Below are 14,459 nucleotides of genomic sequence, written 5' to 3'. Positions count from 1 at the left end.
GTAGCAGAACTATGTTTTGCAGGTAGGCTGTTTAATGAGTATGCCCAGTTTCTTGCCCTTATTTGGGGAAATATCTCAAATGCAAGTAAGTGTAGGTTTTTCCTCAACTGAATCCCCTTTTAGATATGGAGCATCTCTCATAGCTGCATGTATGATAAGGTCTCTCGCCTGTGCCAGATACTGTATAGACTGTGAGTGCAGTGGTTCTTCTAACATGGTCCCTGCTGTTGGTCATTCAGAGCCTGGTTGCCCGTCTGAAGGAGAACCTTGAGAAGCTAACAGAGGAGCGGGATCACCGCAGCACCAGCGAGACTCGGGAGAAGGAGCAGAACAAGCGGCTCCAGAGACAGATCAGAGATATCAAGGAGGAGATGGGAGAGCTGGCCAAGAAGGAGGGAGAGGCCAGCCGCAAGAAACATGAGCTGGTAAGACCCAAAGTCACAAATGGGCCAAGCCGACTGGGACAGTGTACAGACTGGCTTTTTACAGTGGCGCACTTTGAAGATATGAAATAACGGCTGCAGTTCCCATCAACCTTGTTTTGTTCAGGAGTAGTAGACATTTAGGGAAATGAGACTGACAAAGAGACTTCAGAAATTGTCAGATGTAGGTGTAATGCTGGGACCTTAGTTTAGAGTGTCTCACTCTCTTCCAACAGGAAATGGATATTGAAAGCTTGGAGGCAGCCAATCAGAGCCTGCAGGCGGACCTTAAACTAGCCTTCAAGAGGATTGGTGACCTCCAGGCCGCCATCGAGGACGAGATGGAGAGTGACGACAACGAGGACCTCATCAACAGGTATAGCTGTCTATTTAGTGGCCGAACATATACATTCACTTAATAGAAAGAATTGATTAATTTACCTCTTGTCCTCTCATGACAGCAAGTATAGGCTAGTCAGCACACACTCAGCATAGAGAGCAGCTACTGTTACACAGTTAAACTGTAGATTGGAAGATGGATGTTCCATTGAAAGAGGCCTTGGATAAAGCAATCAGACAGAACTCTCCCCCGACGCCGTCATTTCTTATTCACACACTGAAAGATTTATGCCCTGAAAAATGCTGGGCTTAATTTTCTGGCATTTTTTGGGGGGAAATATTACTCTGTTTCCTGTATTCGATGAGATAGGCGGCTAGCTAAAGCTACATCAATGAAATTGAGTTCTGTCTCCTCCCGTTCCTTATTTATGTACTCGCTCCTGCCGAGCCTTGTTTGTTTATTTGTTTGTTTATGAGTGCAGTCCCGGGGAGAAGGCCTTTCAGCAGTAAATAGCTCTGTAAAACAGGTTTGAGTATACTGTGTACTCTTTCTTCTCCACACAGTAACAGGATGTGGATCAGGATGATAATAATAAATAATAATATGCCATTTAGCAGACGCTTTTATCCAAAGCGACTTACAGTCATATGTGGCGTGCAATATGCAGTGGTTGAATCTCTCCCTCTGGGAGGAAATATCTTTAATAGAACAACAGGGTCATCATCATAGAATTAGGAATTAGAATAATAGTAATTGAATAGGATCTCTATGGTCGTCATCATCACCACCATAACATCAGCCGTGATATCCACAATGATTTAGGATGTAGATCCTTCAAGCATTAGCCTAATCATCACGTTCTTTTGGTTTACTGGACTACTTACCTACTTCCGGTCTCACTTTTCTTTTGTTTGTTTTGTGTTTGTATTCTTTGTTTCTTTGTGTCTCTGTCTGTCATCCTTCATCATGACCAGTTTACAAGACATGGTGACAAAGTATCAGAAAAGAAGGAACAAAACGTGAGGAACTGGAGCTCGTGTTTGACATTATTTTAAGCACGGTTTTGGAATAGCCTGTTGCCCTTCATTGGAAAAGATGCAATATCAAGCAGCAGATCTATTGTCAATGTTCAAGCCATCTCATATAAGTTCAAGTTTATGACTTATGGCATAGTTCATATGTCACTGCATATGGACTTAACTATGGGATACCATTCAACGAACAAGCTCAGTGATACTGCATCATTATTCCAGGGCTCATCTATTCCCCCATAACCCAATTTGCTCTACACTTCACTGCATGATGCCACATGTTGAACTGCATGAATGCCATTGACAACATGCTTTTCTAAACCAAGCATGAAACAACCCCTTCCCCAGAGTGTACGTGTGGTTATTCATCCAGTAACCCCTTCAACTGAGGGTAACAGATGTAACATATAATATCTAACTGGTGTAGTAAGCATCCATCGCTGGGTAAGTGTCTTGCCCCACTGGTCAGTCATTGTGGTGTCCCACAGGGCTCGGTTCTTGGACCTCTGGGGGTCTGTTGGACACCACTGTGCCTTGTTTGAACAGTGTTCTGTGCCCAGCGGCAACCCCCCGCTCTCATGGCCTACTGAATATTTCAGAGCCTTGCTCTGGGGTGGATGTGAGATGTGACTGTCTGCCTCCGACGACGGAAAGACGAGGGGTGTGTTCCTCATCAATCTTTTACACTCACTATATAATGCAGAAACCTCAAATGTCTTACAAAAAGCTCTCTGCTAGTCTGGAAAGTGGCTCACACACAGTGTTAACCTCTGGCTCTGGGCCATTCCAGTCCCATGTCAATGTTCACTCACAGCAGTCACTGCCGTTTCAGCTGTTAAACCCTTGTTAAGCAGTATTGTAAAGTGCTGCTTTTTGTTAAAGCAGAAAGGGTTCTGAATGTTAAAGGTAGACTCAGCGATATGACGTAGATGCAGAAAGTAAACAGCATAGTGGGTCATTTTCCAAACCAATTAAGAGTGTTGAAGCATGAGGATAAACTTCTCTGCTGTTTTGGTCCCGTAGATGCCACACTGTGAACAGAATGAAACGAACCCGTGCACATGCGCAGATACTGTATGTGACTGTCTGAGAGCGAAGTCTTGCATCTCACTCATCTCATTATCTGTGGTGCTGCTCGTGGCAACGTCATTTCGCTGAGTCTACCTTTAATGATGGGCTTGTACAACACTGGTACATTACAGTAGAGAATACGGTGTTGGGAAATTCATGTTTTTTACATAGTAATTGGATGGGAGACCCCAGCTGTTCTTTCCAGGGTTTTTGTTATTGAATCATAATAACCATGTTCTTTATGTTTTTCAGTACTAGGCAGTAATAGTAATAATAGCTACTGATTTGATAACAATGTTTTGTTGAATGGGCATGTACACAATACATACGAATAATTGGAGACTATTGATTGACACAGGATTTAGTTATTTCAACGTGCTATGTTTTAATTTCTGTTTGCAAATTGATTGGAAATGTAACCCATGTCTGTCGTTGTTCGATCACAAAAAAGGTGCCAAGTGATTTTATACTAAATGAACAACGTCAGGATGAAAGAAAGTCAGAGAGGTTTCTTTGCGTCACAATCTCCCCTTTTAATCTGGTATTGGAGATCACAGCAATGCTCCCAGTATATGTGTCTTAATAGGTTTTGAACAGATGCGTATGCCTGGCTGGCTGTGTTGAAGCCCCATAGGGAGCTGCTGTCTAGGCTGAGTTGCCTAATAAAAGTCCCAATATTCTGGGAATCAACACAGACGCTTGTAAGACCCAGGGACACCAAGGAGGAGCAGTGCAGAGGGAGCAGAAGAGGATCCATAGGAGCTAATGATGAATGTAATAGTGTGTAACAGAGATGTACAACCACTGGAGGCAGATTGTCACAGACAATTAATGTCTCCCTCCACACTCTGTGTTTGTTTGCTTCCCCTGGGCTCTCGGCACGGCTTAATTAATGGTATGGCGGTCAAGGATATAAATCGTGTGTGACACCATGTGTGAAGCGCTCGATTACAAAGGGCCCATCGTCCCGTCGGTTTTGTTTTGGCCCCGGCCCGGGGAGGGAAGGCCTCTGTGATCTGAATACATCACCTCCATTTACCCAGTGGCTCCTCCTTGGACAAAATGCACATGTGGAAAGAGATGCACATCCTTCAAGTAGAGGACAGGTCTCCCTCACCCCCCCAAAATATTTAAATCTCAACAGGATTGTACCTGTATAAATGGAAAAAAAATTAGTGCTTAAGGAAATTCTCTCCATGAAGTAATGGATTTTTGACTATTTTGTACAGAGGGTTTCGGCATTGATTTTGCAAAATGACAGCTAGTGTAATTTTGCCCTGGGGAACGCAAGCGATGTCATCAGGGTCAAGAGAATAAAATACCAAAAAAGATTCTTCAAAAACAATATAGCTTTTCCTTTTTTTCTTTCTTCAAAGCAACATCAGTGCTCTTAGTATTCCTGGAGCGGCGATAGTTCTTTAAAGCAGTATGTTGCCAGATAAGTGAACGGATAAAAAACTAATCTTAAGAGGCTGGGGAGGTGTTGACTCGCAAAGCCCAACAAGAGGAGATGAGCAAACAGCCTTGGAATTGTCTGCTCCGGTTAGCTAACGTTAGCTCCTTTTTCCCAGGGCTCCTTCACTCTTTGTTTACACCCTTATTGACAAGGCCTCTGTGCCAAAGCCAGCCAGCCGCTCACTCTGTCACAATAACAATTCTCACTGACGTTCCCCACATTGTCTAATAGGCCAGGCATGGCCTGCAAAGTTAATTACAGCCTCCCTCCTAGAGAAATGCTTTTATCTCGACTCCCAACCTTTCCTTTCTCTTTCCCTTCTAAACACTGCCATCTTAGTGCCTAGTATTTGATGTTATTGTACAGTTTAAAACAGAGTGGGCTAGTTATGACCGAACCCATAATTAAATATGAGATCCTTCTGCGATAAGGGGAGGCTTTTGTATCTCTGCCTCTTAACGATTTTAATTGTAGCTACTGAATGTGGTGGTGGGCCAGATTAAGTGCAGAAAAAGAAAACGCTATTTGCTCTCTCTACTCCACAGCAAGACAAGGTTTTTAAAAGCAGTAGTGGAGATTGACCCCCCCCCCCCCCCCCCCCCAATCGATGTCTCTGTTTTATTATTAAGCTGTAACAGCTTAATTTCGCAGCACCACATGAGCATTGGGCTCTGCGGCACTTAATGAGTGTCATGCTCTTTTCAACCGTGTCAAATTTCGAACAACCCTCCATTTCTCCTCACGCTTCGCAGTAGGCTGTCGACGCAGTAATGATAATTTAGAGAGAAAACAGCTCAGCAACCAAGCTGTGCACCAAATCATTTTGTCAAGAGCTCAACTGCAATTTTGGGGGACTGTGGAGGGAATAGATAAGTGAGAGAGAGGAAAGTGAAAATCCCTTCATTTTGTGCCTTACTCTCTTCACTTTCCACTTCATCCCATTCCTGGTCTCTCTCCTTATGCGCCGCCTTAACTGGAGTGGCTTTGGATCAGAGTGAATGGAATTGAGCCCTCTTTGTGCCCCATTGCCAGCTAACCACAGGGCCACAGTGATAACACTCCTAACAGTGACAACAAGTGTGACCGTGTCTGTGTGTGTTTCCTAGGGCTCCTGTGATCTAGTGCATGTGGTTTTCTTCTGTCTTCTCTCCCAAAATAAAATATGTGATCCTCCTCAGTTGCCTCACTAACACTTCCAATACAGAATCCTTCTCTCCCCCTCTTTCTCTCCCTGTCTTTTTCTCTCTTTCCCTTCATCATTCTCTCCTCAACTTCACTCCATCCCTCTCTCACCCCTCCCTCAATCTCCTCTCTCACCCCTCCCTCAATCTCCTCTCTCACCCCTCCCTCAATCTCCTCTCTCACCCCTCCCTCAATCTCCTCTCTTACTCCTCCCTCAATCTCCTCTCTCGCCCCTCCCCCAATCTCCTCTCACCCCTCCTCAATCTCCTCTCTCACCCCTCCCTCAATCTCCTCTCTTACTCCTCCCTCAATCTCCTCTCTCGCCCCTCCCCCAATCTCCTCTCACCCCTCCCTCAATCTCCTCTCTCACCCCTCCCTCAATCTCCTCTCTCACCCCTCCTCAATCTCCTCTCTCGCCCCTCCCCCAATCTCCTCTCGCCCCTCCTCAATCTCCTCTCTCGCCCCTCCCCCAATCTCCTCTCTCGCCCCTCCCCCAATCTCCTCTCGCCCCTCCTCAATCTCCTCTCTCGCCCCTCCCCCAATCTCCTCTCTCGCCCCTCCCTCAATCTCCTCTCGCCCCTCCCTCAATCTCCTCTCTTACTCCTCCCTCAATCTCCTCTCTCGCCCCTCCCCCAATCTCCTCTCACCCCTCCCTCAATCTCCTCTCTCACCCCTCCCTCAATCTCCTCTCTTACTCCTCCCTCAATCTCCTCTCTCGCCCCTCCCCCAATCTCCTCTCACCCCTCCTCAATCTCCTCTCTCGCCCCTCCCCCAATCTCCTCTCGCCCCTCCTCAATCTCCTCTCTCGCCCCTCCCCCAATCTCCTCTCACCCCTCCTCAATCTCCTCTCTCACCCCTCCCCCAATCTCCTCTCTCACCCCTCCCTCAATCTCCTCTCTCGCCCCTCCCTCAATCTCCTCTCTTACTCCTCCCCCAATCTCCTCTCTCACCCCTCCCCCAATCTCCTCTCACCCCTCCTCAATCTCCTCTCTTGCTTCCTCTTTATACCTTTTCTCCATCACTCTCTTTCAGCTCTTCCCCACCTCTCTTTTTCTCTACTCTCTCCTCCCACTGACGTTGTGTTTTGTCCCTCCCTGCCACACAGTGAGGGAGACTCATCTGACTCGGAGGTGGAAGACCGTGTGGACGGGGTCAAGTCCTGGCTGTCCAAAAACAAAGGCTCGACCAAGAACCTTTCAGATGACGGCAGCCTCAAGAGCTCCAGGTCAGTATGGCACCCCCTTCCTCCATCCCCCTGGATCCCCCTATCTTCACCACTGGGTCCTATCTTCACAACTGTCAAACACACACACACATTCCCCCTGCTTACAAAGCAGCCCAAACTGGTTTTAGTATCCAGTCACCCCCTATCAGGATTTTACGTGGTCCATCCAGCATAGCACTTGGAAGGGAACACTTGGCTAGACATAGGGGGGTGTTATTATTATTACTGGTGTTTCCTCCAGCCTCTTTGTCTTTTATTGTCACTGCCTTGATGACAGCCGCCTCCCTGGCAGAGTTATCGACATGCCCGGTGGCCAGCTGGTATGCATACCTACCCCCCCTCCTCTCTCCCATTCTCCCCTCTTCCTAAGATTAATGGATGTATCTGCCAGCTGACAGCTTCGATTGCCCTAGATTTGTCTCCTTACCAGAAGATTGAACTGTCCCACACCCCCACTTCAGACGCTCACAAGTTTGAACAACTTTTAAGAGTTTTTAAATCTCTCTTGACTGTGTGTCCCCACGGACTCCCTCCCTTCCTTCAGGAGAGCTCAGTTCCTTGATCTCAGTTCTGTGTTTTGGTTAAGATGTGCACACACACACACAACACAACACACACACACACACGGGAAGTGTGTGTTCAGCTCTCTTGCTGAATCACTCAACATATTTAACCACAATGAGATGCTTGACTAGAATTCAGTGTAACATTTACACACATCAAATTCAAATGAATATCCCATAATAACCTAGTTCAATACAGAGATTTTGATTTTGCATAAAGAAATTGGTTAGGACAAGACAGCACAGGTGTTTTCTCCAGTCAGTACATGTCTTGTCTGTGTTTTGTCTTATTTGTTTTTTTTCTGTGCTGAAGTTGTGAATCCAAAAAGGCATTCTCTACCCCACATTCATTTCAATAATTGTTCTATCTACTTTACTTTCTTCCTACTGAATTAAATCTGTTGCTCATCTTATTCCTGTTTTAAGTATCATTAATCTCTCTCCTTTTAAGTTTGTAATTCCATCTATCATTCTTTCTCTCTTTCTCTTCCTCCTCTTCCACTATATCCATCTACATGAACGGTTCTCTGTCCTCTCTAGATTTGCCGTAAACATAGACGCAAAGGAAGAGAAAGAGTGGAAAGAGGGTAAGGAATGGAAAGAGTTGAACAAAGAGGGCAAAGAGAAAGAGGTAGATCAGAGCAGGCCGGTGTCTGTGATGAGTTCCCTGAGCTACAGGAAGCGCTCCAACATCAATGACTCCATCGGAGGTAAAGGGGATGACAGCTCCCTCTTCAGTTCCCTCAAGAAGGACCAGGACTCCCAGGAGTCTATCACCTCTTTTCGTAAGGCCAAGCCCAAAGGCTCCTTACCCCAGGATGACTCCTACTCAGTCAGCTCCAGCTCCTGGAGGAAGTCCCAGACTGGGGACGATGATGACCGTGGCTCGGTTATCTCCCAGGCCTACACTGAAGCCACCAGCAGGGCTAGGAAGGGCATGGACAGCCGCTGGGGAGACTTCGACAAAGAGTCCACCGTGTCCTCCATGGCCCCCAGCAGGGCCACTGTCGCCACCACGCGCCGTGGCCTGAGACCAGGCGACGACACCAAGTCGACCATCAGCCTGGGTATGTCCAGTCCCCTGAGCCGCCGCCGCAGCACCTCCGCACACCGTATGGACGAGTCATATGGAAAAAGCGGTTGCAGCCCCAGCAGCCCCTCTCTCAGTCGCCATTCTGGGGGCAGGAGCCCTGGCAGCATGAGCCGTGCTGACTCACGCATATCTGACTTCCGCAGCTGCCGCCTCAGTGAGTTTGATGACATGGAGGACGGGCACAGCGTGGCCTTCACCGAGCGCTCCTCGGCCTACAGCCCCCACTCCTCCACAGGACGCAGCCTGTCCATGCCCCCGCCACGTGCTCGCTCCTCCTTCAGAGATGATGACGAGATCCCTGACACCTCGGACGTCAAGCCGGCCACCGTCAGCCACCGCAACTACCTGGACCCCGACCTGGAGAAGGCCATCAGCGAGGTGCTCAACTTCAAACCCATCAAGTTCAAACGCACCAGCCTGGAAGACTCGGAGGCCGAGGCAGGGAAGAAAGAGGAGGACACAGAGGATGACAGGAAGAGTGTGCTTAGCGTCAGGGGGAGAGGCGACCGGGAGGTGGACAGCGGGCGCAGCACCAGCAGTCTGAGACGCTCAGCTTCGGCCGTGGACTGTAGGAGGTCCTCCAGCAGCATGAGCAGCCGCAGTCGCAGCCACAGCCGCAGCGCAAAGAAGAGCAAAGGCAAGAAGAAGAAGAGGAGCCACGGCTCCGAGTCAGACAGCTCCGATGATGACCGCCGCAGCAAGAAGGGCAGCACCAAGAAGAAGGGCAAGAAGTCCAAGAAGAAGTCCAAGAAGAAGTCCAAAAAGGAGACTACTTCTTCTTCTTCCTCATCCTCGGATTCATCATCTGACTCAGAGTCTGGCTCCAGCTCTGGTGCCTCCACAATCTCCTACAAAAGCACCAACAGTGTAAAGAGAGCCCCTGGCCGCCAGGCCTCTAGTCCAGAGGGGGAGAGGGAGGCTGGGACACCTGCTGAGGGGCAGCCCCCTCCTAACAAGAAGGAGGAGAAGAGTAGGAAGAAGAAAGTGGACAACCTGATGATGAAGTATCTGTACAGACCAGACAGTGACTGAGGCTTGCAGTAGGTGATGCCTGGTGTGGAGTGTGTCTACTGCATGGTGTGATGTGGCTAACCACAGAGAGAGGTACCTCAGTCAATCCTCTCCTGCTGAGTCTCACATTCAATGGACCAACCCCCCCCTTTTATAATCTAACCCAAATATCCAGTCACCTTTTGAAAACGTCAGTTGTGTTATGAATGATACATCACTTTGACTTACTTGACTTATTCCTGTTAGGGCTTCAACATTACTGTAGAAATGTAGAATTTCACTCGGTTCATCTCAAGACATTTTTGTTTTTTAATTGCACTCTCAATCCCTAAATACTAATTGAGGTAATTGAGGTCCTTAATTCACAGGAGCTCATCTGAAAGCAATTTGAATTTACATCTCTTCAATGGCAATTATTGTGACATTGCTTTGCACTGCTGTAATTCCCTTACGGTATTTTCGGGGGAAAGAAAGACAGAGAGAGAGAGAGAAGGGTATAAGCGTGTTGTGGATGCATTACAATGCTGATTAGCCTAGCAGCATGGGGGTTAGAGCCAAGGAAAAGACTAAGCTCACGTGGGTGTAGCTGTAGTGCTGCTCGCTAATTCTCCACCCAAACTTCAGCGTGATTTATGGCGCCGGAAATAGGAAAATACCAGGAGTCGTCAATTAAGATGGCCACCATAGATTTTCCCCTCCAACCCCTTAACTCTGGGCGTAATTAGACCCAATGCATCGATTTACACAAGCAGCAAGTACATTTAAGTTGCACGATTTACAGTAATTAACCCTAGGTTTGCATAATTTAAGTGGGCTTGAATGTTAAATCAGCTTCAAACACGCAGTAGCAGTAGGCAGGTAGAATATCTAATGACAGAGAGAGGGTACGTCAGAGTATGCTCTACTGACGATTCATGAGGAAGATTTTATCTATTGATTAGAAGTCATTAGAGTGAATAAAAGGGTAACTGGTGTTTTGTTTAAACTGAATGGTATTTGATTGTCCTACACTTGAAGTGAAGCCAGGCAGTGCAGTGTAGGTGTGCCATTCTTCTGTTTTTGGAGAGGAAGCCACAGTGCATAGCAGATTCATTCAACCACAAACCAGAACCATAATCCATCACATTCTCTCTGTGTAATAAGTTGTGTCTAAAAATGGAATACAAACGGACCTAATTTTGTTTTATTACTAGAGGTACGGTAGTATGCATCCGTGCATGGGTTTGTGTACATTTAGTTGGTTGAAGCACAATATGTCGAACATTACATAAAGGATAAGAAAATTGGATCAATGTTTGGTAATGATCATGCCCCACTGTGTAACTATCTCAGGGCCTGTCTTTGATTATTTCTTTCTCTCTCCCTCCAGTCCTCCTAGCCGAAGACGGTTCTGCTTTGACAAATCTGACGAAGAAGAAGAGGAGGAGGAAGAAGAAAAAGCAGAAGGTGGTGTGTCCCGAGGGTCCTACCGCTCCAGATACACACGCGGCAGCTACTTGAACAACAGTGACAGCAAAGACAAGCCCTCTGAGACAACGTAGTTAACACACACACACACCAGCCAACACATCTTGCATGTTGAGAGGGCCCCAGTGGCGCACGATTGGACTCACTGTGCTGTCATCACACACTCACACACACAAACACTCTACTGTTCTTCTAACCCTGCAACATGGCAATGATACTATTACTATCATTATTATTCTACTATTACAAAGCAGCTTGCATTGCTAAGATCTACAAAAGGTGCCATAGTACGTCAATGTACAGTACACAATACTAATGGTTTCGCTCACTCTCCACTCCACTGTGCAAAACCCTCTCTTGGTGTATTTCACAAGTCATATGTGACAATGTCTCCATCTTGGATCTGACCCCTCCAGTTGAACAGCGCCTCCATTAATAATGGCTTGTCTCTGCTGGCTGCATGAGGACAGCTGCTGCTTGGCTGGCGCCATCGTCTCCTCCTTCCTAGACTCTATTATCATCATCATGGTTGTAACTGAGCCAAATAACTAGTTATGTTCCCTTGTGTTTTATCACTGCATCGGGGGACCAGAAAGAAAATAAGTACCAAAAAAGCCTTTGTTGCAAGTATGTGTGTACACAGTGTTATTGCTTATAAACGCTGAGTCCTGGTAAAAAGCCCAGAGTTTCTTTTTGGGAGTTCCATTGATATACAGTAAGTAGGGTCCTCTACAGCTGTGCTTAGATTCTGGCTGCAGCGCCGAGCTCCGCCACCCCCCAAAAGAAGACGCTTTCATCTGTTCATCTGATTGTTTTTTATTGTTTGGTTTTAGCAGGAGAATAATGTTTCCTACCAGGGGAAGAAGAGAGCTACAGCACCAAACTGCTTTGTGATGAAAGTTTAGGCCTTTCTCTTCTTATTTTTTTCATCCTTTTGTTTTTGAGAGTCCTGCCATCAAGAAAATGAATTTCCAGGAGGTTCGAGCGTAGCGTACCCTATGAAATGCCTTGTCTCATTTTATTTCAACTTGAATTGAACTAAGTACTTTGCAGAAATGCTTTTGGGGTGAGAGTCTTTGGCTCAGCTGTTTTATTTTCTCTGTGGTTGTGGTTGTTCTCATGCTTTTCACTCTTTTTTTTCTCCATTTGATGTGCTTTGCTTTCTAAAGGGAACGATATTCAACACCATGCTTTATGGTGGTTTGCCTTTATTTTCTATCTCCTACAACACACACACACGTCTTCTTTTTCTGACTGGTGAGGATTGGGTGTCCTCAACCAGCATGTTAAATCCTCCTGTGTTGCATCACCACTCTGTAATCTGGATATAATGCATTCAAATCCTTTTCAGTGTCTCTGAAGCCTAATTGTTATGTAGGATTCATCAGTATTCTGTCCTGAACCAATGCTACCCTTTATAACAGTGCAGCAGTTTAACCAGGAAGATATTAAAGACCCATGTTTTTACGGTTGCTTGGTGTTACATTGAACCCTTTGGCTGTCTCTTTAGTATTTATGAATTAGCGTTAATGAATTGAGCAGGCCTTCCAAAATGTCTATTATCCATCTGTACATGGCAAGTGGGGCTGAAAGGATTTTGTTGATACTCTTGGTGAAGGGAGAAGTTTGGAGCGTTTTTTTAAAGACACATCTATCACATCACCTTTTTCTCTATGCCAGGGTTTCCCAAACTCGGTCTTGGGGCCTGCCTGGGTGAACGTTTTGGTATTTGCCTTAGCACTACACAGCTGATTCAAATAATCAAAGCTTGATGATGAGTTGGTTATTTGAATCAGCTGTGTAGTGCTAGGGCAAAAACCAAAACGTGCACCCAGGGGGGCACCAGGACCAAGTTTGGGAAACCCTGCTCTATGCAGTCAACATGAGTTTTAAAAGGAATTTTAAACTGTTTTATGATCTCGTTTTATGATACTCTTAAACCTGAGTCATCATAAAAACACCAGGCAAAACAAAGAAATGAGCTAACATAACAATGCTGACTGTACACATTAATATTTATATAAATATCTGTACTGATTCATGCTAGCTTTCAAAATAGTTTCGTTTATTTTAGTTATTGAACAAAATGACCACTTGTTATGAGTAATAATTTTGCATTACAGTTTAATATATTGTAAATAAATGACTCCAGACTGTAATTTTATTTTCTCTGTGGGTTTTTGTTTGATATTTTCTGCATTGGTGTTTCAGCCTCCAAGCTCTCTTTTCAGACTTAAATATGCACATTAGAAAATAGTCTCGCACTTAACATTTCTGGAGGGCATACTGTGGAAAAAAATGTATGAAAGGAAAATAAAAAATTAATTCTGTTCTCTGATGCATCCAATTTGATGTTTTCTGCAGGTTTGAGAAATGTCAACACTATCACTGACTCTGAGGCCTTTCAAAACAGGAACACATGTTCATATTGAATATGGCCTTTATATTGTTTTCAAAGAAATCTGTTCCCTCTCTTGTGTACGTTTTCATGGCAAATGGTTTTCAGTGCGAGGAGAAATGGAGTGATTCACTATACAGCAAAGGAGAGACCCGGCACTATTACATTGTTTAGTCTACCAAGCATAGTGCTTTCTTCATAATCTACAACACAACAGCTATTAGCAGGGAAACCTTGATTACTGTGTGGGAGACGCCACAACCACCACGGAAAATGTCATCAGATTCCACCATTATGTTAACATTAGACCTACTGTACGTAACTATAGGGGCAAGGCACAGCAGATAGCGGAGTACTGAACTGAACAATTGGAAGCCCATTGTAATTATGTGTACTTCATTACCATTACTGTATGTACCAAAAGATGAAGGTTCCATCCTGGTTAGTGTTTGACAGAATCGTCACCTCCCTATGTAACTAGAAGCACGGCGCAGCAGATAGCCAATTACTGCTATCACCAAGGAACAAAAGGGAAGAAGCCCACTGTAGCATTACATTACTGTATCTCCCAACAGATAACCATTAACGGAAATAATCATCTCCCCTTTCCACCATTATCAAATATGACAGCCACGCCCACATTGCCAAGGTGACCTTTTAATCCTGCACCTTCCAAATACCATTGTTCAGAATCAATACATGTTCTCTACAACAGGGCTACTGCACGCTAGTTTATAAAGTAGCCACTCAATCATGGTCTCTCTCATTGTAGTTTACTATGTTTGAAAAGTGGTCGCACAACGTCCTTCAGCACTAAATGTGATACAACCCTACTATATCGTACTGTACTTTTCATTCACACACAGAATTGTCTTTGAAATGCTACAATACATAGCACATAAGATATAACTCTCCATGGACCTATATAGGGGAACACTTTAACTTGATAAAAGAACACTGTGAAGAATGTCAATGAGCAATATTTTTATGATGGGCCTTATTCTATCATAGCACTGTTATATAATTGTCTGGTCTTTGAGAATTGCTGACAAGATAGAAATTGTTCTGGAAATTGCTAGAAGGACATTGGATTTACATTGGGGGAGGAGCAAGATCGAATCTGTCAAGCAGTCAATATTCAATTAAGATGGGGACAGGAGAGTAGGGAATGGAAGGTTAAGATGGGGACAGGAGAGTAGG

The 14,459-nt window shown here is 45.4% G+C and overlaps 1 protein-coding gene across 1 annotated transcript in view; it reads left to right on the top strand.

The window, feature by feature from the left end:
* The window catches only part of LOC311102259 (unconventional myosin-XVIIIa-like), a 95,928-nt gene extending 82,734 nt beyond the window's left edge, over window positions 1-13,194 (top strand). Inside the window, exons 34-38 of the mRNA XM_084143538.1 lie at window positions 240-425; window positions 659-798; window positions 1,737-1,781; window positions 6,608-6,727; window positions 10,764-13,194. Coding sequence (XP_083999664.1) covers window positions 240-425; window positions 659-798; window positions 1,737-1,781; window positions 6,608-6,727; window positions 10,764-10,935 — 663 coding nt within the window. The 3' untranslated portion in view covers window positions 10,936-13,194. The remainder of the gene's footprint in view (window positions 1-239; window positions 426-658; window positions 799-1,736; window positions 1,782-6,607; window positions 6,728-10,763) is intronic.
* The last annotated feature ends 1,265 nt before the right edge of the window (window positions 13,195-14,459 follow it).

The sequence above is a fragment of the Coregonus lavaretus genome, assembly GCF_964263955.1.
Source record: "Coregonus lavaretus genome assembly, chromosome: 26".
NCBI classification, from domain to species: domain Eukaryota; kingdom Metazoa; phylum Chordata; class Actinopteri; order Salmoniformes; family Salmonidae; genus Coregonus; species Coregonus lavaretus.
The sequence above is the reverse complement of the archived record's forward strand: the minus strand, read 5'-3'. Positions and strand labels throughout refer to the sequence as shown.